The 8248-nt window shown below is 43.2% G+C and overlaps 1 protein-coding gene across 1 annotated transcript; it reads right to left on the bottom strand.

Annotated features, from left to right (window-relative positions):
• Window positions 1–4328: 4328 nt before the first annotated feature.
• Window positions 4329–7939, bottom strand: LOC124684255 (ABC transporter A family member 7-like; the record flags this gene model as incomplete). The annotated part of the gene is made up of 14 exons (XM_047218608.1): window positions 4329–4864; window positions 4965–5053; window positions 5131–5236; window positions 5323–5451; window positions 5616–5700; window positions 5780–5889; window positions 5984–6184; window positions 6290–6654; window positions 6733–6816; window positions 6901–7026; window positions 7117–7279; window positions 7358–7516; window positions 7606–7730; window positions 7807–7939. Coding segments are annotated over 14 exons (2175 nt in total), but the record flags the coding sequence as incomplete, so codon positions are not given.
• Between the last annotated feature and the right edge of the window lie 309 nt (window positions 7940–8248).

The following is an 8248-nucleotide window of genomic DNA, read 5'->3' as shown; positions in this document are numbered from 1 at the left end:
CTCACGCATCAGTTCGGAGGCGGGCATGACAATGTAGATGCCTCCGGCGATGATTTCCCCCTCCGCAGGGTGCCGGGAAGAAGCTTGAGACCCCCCCCCCGAGATGGGTTCTGCAATAGCGGTCGCGATGGAACTTTTCATGGATGGAGGCTCGGGTATGCAGGATTTTCCCGAGAAGATGTATAAATAGGCGGAGGATTTAGGTCCGTGGGGTGCCTGGGGGGCCCACACCATGCATTGGCGTGGGCCCAGGCTTGGTCGCGCCAAGGGCAGGTGTGGCCGCTCGTGGCGCCACTTCGTCCCCCCTCCAGACTTCTGTTTTGGTAAAATATTGAGTTTGGCTTTTGTTTCGTCCAATTCCAATAATATTTCATGTATAACTTTTCTGAAATACAAAAACTGCAGAAAATAGGGAACTAACACTGTGGCATCTTGTTAATAGATTAGTGCCGAGAATCATGTAAAAGTGCAACGAAGTGTAAGAGAAACATATATGAATTGGTGTAAAACAAGCATGGATCATCAAAAATTATAGATACGTTTGAGACGTATCAGTGGCAAGCCCGAGAGAAGCATATGGAGCATTGGCAGTACATGCAGATAATAATATGTGCATTTCCATTCATATGTGTATTTTTGACTTGTTGAACGCATCTAGTTTCATTAATATGTGTGTTTTTTTTGTAAGTGGTTCCTTAGTACGTGAGTTACGATAAGAAATTCTACGCGGCTATGGTGAAATACTCGGACAAGCGATGAGTTCAAGAAGAAGCACGTGGAGGGACATATCCATCGAGCGGTGATGGATGGTGGATCACACTGCCAGGGCAGGCTCCCTCTCGAGGTCTCGAGGAGAAGAGAGGTGAGTGCGAAAATTCTTTATTTCTTGCTTTCAAAGATATTTTTCACTCCGCATGCCCTCTTCACTTATATTAACGCTCTCTCTTTTGTAGGCCAAAAAGATAGGCGTGGCTCCCAACTTCTTCGATTTTTGGGAACATGTGCATACCGGGAAGAAGCCTCATCCTAAGATGGGGTCGATGTGAGTGAATAAAGGATCACAAGTGCGGAGAACCAAGTTCGTGGAGAAGTTCAAGCATGTGTACGGGGACGACGCTGACCCTCGCAGTCTCCCCTTTGACCCCGAGGTTGCTATGCCGGCGGGAGAAGACGTGAGGAACGGTCGCTTATGGATTGATGATGGAAATGTTGACCCTGCGACCATTAGTTTCTCCCACCTCCGAAAGGACATGACGAGGTCCTAGCCTGGTATAGAGAAACACCCACGGCTTTGGAGCATAGCTATAGAGGAGATCCAGGTATGTTCTTTTTCCTCCCCAATCTACAATCATGACAAAACAAATGACACAACATAGAATGAGGTGGCTGAAGAAAGGAGAGACGTGTACTCTCTGGTGAGCCAGCAGTGGCAGCAGCTGGCCTAGCGACATCGAGTCCCGACCTAGCTGCAGCAGATGATGGAGCTTATGAGAGTCCAGATGCTCTCCTTGATTCCGAATGGCGGGATTATTCCTCCTACTTCTCCTTTGACCTTCCCATGGGTAAGTAGTCCGTACATATGCCATCTTACTGTCTTGCACCTATTGTCAGGTAATGCTCACCATTTGATTGTTCTAGTCACAGAGTTCGGTGGGCGGCTCAAACCATGTGCCCCAAGGTCAATTTTAAAGCCCGATGACGCCTCCTATGTCGGGTCAGCAAAGCATGAACAATCGTAATGCCCACGCGCTGTTCCAGGCTAGTTCTCCAAAATTTGTAACTCTCGCTTCTAAGTTTGACCTCACTCACTTTAGTGTTCGAACTTGTCAAAATTGCAACTTGTCAAAACCATATGACTTGCCAGTCTCATAATGCCCCTTGATTTGAAACTTGTAGGATGGGCAACATAATGCCCCTTGATTTGGAACTTGTAGGATGGGCCACATAATGCCCCTTGATCATCACCGGCGTGGCCGTTATGTGGAGCCCTTGATCATCATGGTCTTTATGTGTTTGCGGTGAACATGTGGCCAACTATATGTGTCTATGGTCTTTATGGACTTGTGGGATATTGTTATCTATACTATGGACTATGTCACTTGTTTCATGTGTTTGTTATGGACTTTGCACTATGGACTTTACCACTATATATGGACCATATGGTGATCTATTTGTTTCTATTTATGTGGTTATGATGATATGGTGACACCGGCTATGATGATATGGTGATTTATTTGAACTGTTATATATGCCTAGTGTTTGAACTGCAGGAATTAAAAGAAAAATAAAAAAATTCGACGTGATCTTAGCCGTGTGCATACGCACGACAAAGGTGCCACATGTCGCAAGGCGACCAAATGGTCAGGCCGAGTGGCCTTTGTCGTGTCTCTGGTCATGGCATATGGCAAAGCTTGCAATGTTTGCCGTGTTCAGGCCAAGGCATGCACACGGCAAAGGGGGGGGGGGGCAAGTCCCCTGGCTTTGCAGTATTTTTTGCCGTGGTCAGGCCCAGAATGGCACACGACAAATCTTCAGGCGCAAGGCAAAGGCGTGTTCTTCTCGACGAGGCACACGACGAATGTTGCACATTTGCCGTGTTCTTGGAAGCCAGGCACACGGCAAAAGACTGCATGAAAACCGTGAATGTTGAATGTAGATGGGCTGCAGCCTAGTAATGCAACTCATGTAGTCTACAATTCCTGAAATCTCAAGGTCCATCATGTTGGCAGTTTGGGATAGCCTTGGGGGACAAAGTTTAGTCCCACATTGCTAGTTGGGAGTGAGTTGGAGTGGTATATAAGGGATGCTGTTCTAGTCCTTCCAAGTGAGTGAGAATAGAATGAGCCCTCGCGCACTCGCTCCTCCTCCGCCCGCCTCGCCTCGTCACGCACGTCGCGTTTCGTGACTCGAGTTCGAGACACACTCAACAAAGCCTAAATTTTTTCTTGATGCACCAACTGAGTTAGGTACGTGTCGACCTGCATGTGCATGCTCGCCGCGTGTCCCTAGCTTCTTATGCGTGGCAACGCGGTCGGGCCAGGAGACACAGATCTGGAGTCTAACACCCAGAACTCTCAAGTCTGCCTCTCTCACGAAGAAGTTTCTTTTGCTGCGCTACTCTCTAGTCTTCCCCATCCCGGCGACTTCGTGCACAGCCGTCCGGGAGAGCAGGTCTCCGAAACCCCGTCCGTTGAGATCCTGCACTGGGAGACGGGCGAAAAGGTTTTTGGGGAGCGTCTCGGCGCGACTGCTCGCTGCTGTTCGTGCTCCTCTTCGCCGGTTCGACTGCTTCATTAACAGATCTGACTACACCATGGGCGACATCAACAATTCTCATGGTGGTGGTGCTGCTACCGGTGCGACCTTCCCGGTCGCGATGTACGTGCTTTTCCTCTCCTACCTTGCACTGCTACTTGTTCCATGTTCAGATCTGATGCATATGCTTAGTCTGATATGTGTGGTTAAGTATGCTTGTGCATCTGTCATGTTGTTTTCGGTAATTAATCTCACATGGAAATTGCCTAATAATATAACATATCGTGCATTTGGTAGCGAGCACACGGCAAAGGATTTGCCGTGTTTCGGATAGAAAGGCACACATCAATGTGTTTTGCCGGGCCGTTTTTCGCCGTCTTCGCTTTGCCGTGTTCTGGGACACAGCGATTACTTTGCCGTCTTCCGAGAGGTCTTTACCGTGCATTTTGCCCACACGGCAAAGTCGTGTTTTGCCCTTAGTGAAGACACTAGCTGCGTTCTACACTCCTACTGCGATGAAGTGACTGTTATGTCGAATCTCCAAGGAAAAAGTTCAGATCTCGAAATTTGAGATGCTTGTCTCTCAAGCAAACCAAGGGGATTCGATTTCTGATCCCCATACATACACAATTAAGCTAGCCGTTTCTTTGCTGACGGCAGCGATATTTTTTTTCTTTGTGCATTACAAGGTACTAACCTCAAACCTGGTCAAGCCTAGGCGCATCTCAAATCAAAACTGAATTATATTACGCAATCCGAGTTCCGATTCTCTATGCTAGTTCGCTTCCAACTTCAGCTCACCAGGAGATCTTGAAAAATATCAACAGATACCGTCAATGTACAGAAAAATGAGGCCTATTCCAAGAGAACAGCATTGCAATTCTTTATTCTGCAATAGCATGACATCGGCTGCCCAATTAAAATGAACACCTGCTATCCAGAGGCAGCATGATTATTTCTGTGTTTTGCAGTCAAAATGAAGCATGGTATGAGGTATCCCCCCTCAACCAAAAGCATCTGCGAAACACCCGATGATGAAGAGATGACTATTTCAGTTCAAACGGTCATAAAGGTTTAGGGTAAAAAGGTATTTCGATTTTCTAAATTATACAACATATGGACATATGTGGTACATTCTATTTGCCAAATTTACAAGTTAATTTGAGTTATTCAGCTATAAGATACTAAATTTACACCTCAAGAGACATACTAAGCAAAAATACAGCAAAGTTCAAACAGGCATCATACACCATACATTTCTTGACAAAGGAAAAAATAATAATCACCTATAAATCGGATATCCTACTAGTTACGCGTTCTCATTGAATGCTTGTGCTCCCTTGGCAACCTTAATGAAGACATCCTCCAAAGTGGTGTCAGCGAGGCCCCAAGCATGTATGCTGAAACGGCTTTTTGCATTCTCAACTTCACGGAAAACGTCTGCTATCTTCACCTCCTGCTTTGGCAGCTCAAATTTCTGTGTTCCAGATATGTGATATATCCTGTTTGCACTTGGCGACAAACGGCGAACCAGCTGTTCAACCTCCTGTTCATGTTCCGAAGATGTTGTCATTGTGAACACGTAGGTTCCACCATATCTTCCTTTCAGCTGCAGAACGTTGCAGTGGAAATTATTGCAAGTGTTACTAAAGTATGACAGCTACACAAAATGTAGTTATGTGCTTCATAGAGGTAAATAGGTAAGTTACCTCTTTTGCGTTTCCAATGCATTGGAAACCACCATCAACAAAAATACCGAGCCTATCACATAATACCTCTGCCTCTTCCATTGAATGTGCTGTCAAAAAACATACACGATGAATCAAAATGGAACTATCGAAGCAACAAAGACAGATTGTTAGGAAAGTTAAATACTTGTAAGAATAATGGCACGGTTCTTCTTTGCTTCTTTCACAACACTCCACAGGTTATTTCTTGATGCTGGATCTAGTCCAGTGCTTGGCTCATCCATGAAAACAACCTAAATATATATATATATGCAATTTTCAGTCGCAGGCTCCATTATATGTTGTGCAGCTGAGAACATATCAGGAACAAGATTAGTACTTTGGGGTCCCCAATTAAGGAGATCGCAACACTGAGCCTCCGTTTCATGCCCCCACTGTACTTCCCCACTTGCTTATCGCCGACACCGCCATTGAATAGGTTAACACTCTTCAGAGAGTCATCAGTTGCCTGACAGCACAACATATGTTTACAGTTCAAATATTGATGCATCATGGATATTATGATCAGAACCGTTACTGGATGACAGAACCATGAACATACAGAACCGCATTTCAGAATGCAATAAACAATAATATACATTGTTGCACAAATACAAAATTGCAGAATTGTACCTTCAGTAACTCAGCGCCTTTAAGATTCTTCAGTCTCCCATAAAACAAGAGATGCTCTCTTCCCGTCAATGTCTCCCAAAGTAAGCTAAATATCAAAAAAGCATTAGCATCTCTGCAACGTACTGTGCCTGGAGAGGTATACAAACTTTGGATGAAGTCCTTACTCGTGTTGTGGGCAAACACCCATATTTGTGTAGATATCTTTCATGTCAGTCCGTATATCCATTCCATGTACATAAGCAGTGCCAGATGTAGGTTGAATGAGCCCAATCATCTGCAGCGGGAAAATGGAAAATATATCAGTAACGACTAAATATATTGGCTACCTTTGCCAAAAAATGAACACACTATGTCTTGTCATTGTATACCATACTAATGAAGGATGTTTTCCCAGCCCCATTCGGGCCGAGCATTCCGAAACATTGGCCTTTTGGGAGGGCAAGAGATAACCCACGAACTGCAAGCTTGTCAGGGTTTCCATCTTTTCCATGGTAAACTTTCTTTATGTTATCACATAGAATAGCATGGTTTGCAGTGGGTTCCAGCAAAAGCTGCTCAACCACCTCTCTCTGAGCATAATAAGAAATGAATTATCAATAAAATGCATATATTGCAGAGCCTCCCCCTATAAAATGAACAGGCATCTTTCAGAAATATGCAAGGGATTAACCTACTTCTTGAGTAGCGTCGGGGTTCTCCATTTCAAGTATTACTTTAGATCCTATCCGCCCAAAGCTATGCCTCCGCAAAGATACAGCTCGTTTTTTAAAGCATTTCAATGAGCTTAGAAATCTTTTCCGGAGTCCACCACCCAATGATGAGACTTGATCCAAATAAAATGCCAATGGGAGTAGTATTGCCCATTCAACAACCATGATAATCAATACAGTACGCATTCCATTCTCTGAGTCACTCAAATTAGCCCACTTCATACCGTCGGTGCCCATTGCAGTTCCAGAGAATGCATATTGACCAAACTCGTATAACCCTCGGTAAAGTGAAAATCCAGGGATGATCTCCAAGACTACTATCCAACCCTCTGTGTATGGGGGAAAAATATCCTATCATGCTTATGATGTAAAGAGAGTTGTCAAGCATAAATAAGAAAGAAACTTACTCGGGAAACCTTTATCCTGAATAAAGAAACGCAGAAGAAATGCCCCTAGTAAACCAGAACCAAATACATAGATGTAACCAACCACTGCAGCAGCATAATTCCAGATTAATCACAGAATATTATATGCACTGCCTTTTTTACTTTAGATATTAATTTTTTTAGACGAACCTGTGGCGATTTTGACAGAAGAAAAGAAGGACGCAGTAAAAAAAGCGAGTGCAATCTGCAGATTTATGTAGATGAAGTAGAAAACAATCTGAATGCTGTAGTCATTTGCTGTAAAGAAACGCAGACCTGTACAGGATAAAACCATTTTAAGGAGAGTAAATTGATGATAAAAACTTGAAAACATGCAACTTCTTCATGATATTTCGATATAATTACCTATCAAGGATCCAAATACGATGAATACAATCATATAGACAGCTGATAGAGCAAAGAAGTACGAATAAGTTATCATCCAGTACGGACGCTCCTTCAGACCATGCATCTTCATCATGATTTTCAGCTTCTGTTGCTTCTCATACACAAGATATGTTAGTATAACCTGCAAAAAGAATTGTACCAACTCATCATTTTATCCATTTGCGTTAACTTACTTACGAAAGTTGTGCCTCATACTCACTGGAAAGAGTAGTTCAACGATCCATGTGAAGAATAGTGCACCAAGAAGAGAAGACAGGTCAAATTTTAATTTTGTCCCAACTTTGGGCATATCTTTAACAAATTCAAGCAGCATTTCCACTCCACTTCCTCTGAGAAGTTTGATGTATGCGTTGGAAGCCTATATGAAAGATATTACACCTTGTTATAATAGTTGAAATACCAATGAAAATCACATAAGAAAGTTGAGTAGTAGTTCAATTCACATACCATGTTCACCAAGCGTGGCACTCGTAATAATCCAATTTCAGAAAATGCAGTATCATTGCTATAGGTAGAGTTGTACCAAATGCTAATGGCAAGACTATTCCTATTTGTGTTCAAGAAGTCGTAACCTGTGAAGAAAGGCGTTTTATACAGAGTATAAAAAGAGTCAATGCTAACACTTCATGGAACTGGACCAGCAAGTACCTGCAGAAAATTCATTCGACTTGTCTGCTCCACCTGTTCTATCTTGTCTATAACCCTTAAATAGTTCGTCATTGATAACCGATGCACTTTCACGCCATAACGACAAACCTTGAATGCAGTCTACATCTGGATGTTTTCAAAGAGCATTAGAAATTGAATTATTAGCAGGCGAGGAATACAAAGAAGTATGGTTTTTTTTTTTGTCATACTGCTTGCTCTCTAAAACCAAATACCCTCCTATATCCAGATAAGAAAGTGTCAAAGATTTCTGTAACAAAAGGAAAACTACTTGCTAACATGTCTTAACTTAGGTCCTGGTATCTAAAAGCGATGGTTTAAATTCCAGCCGCCTGCCCACCCAGCTATATCAGCTTAGAGCCCTTTATGATATTTGAGGAGACCTGGTCTGTTCCTTCTTTTATAAATGTAAGCAGATGAATAC

The sequence above is a fragment of the Lolium rigidum genome, chromosome 1 (genome assembly GCF_022539505.1).
Source record: "Lolium rigidum isolate FL_2022 chromosome 1, APGP_CSIRO_Lrig_0.1, whole genome shotgun sequence".
NCBI lineage: Eukaryota > Viridiplantae > Streptophyta > Magnoliopsida > Poales > Poaceae > Lolium > Lolium rigidum.
Note: the sequence above shows the minus strand (reverse complement) of the source record. Positions and strands in the feature narration are given on the sequence as shown.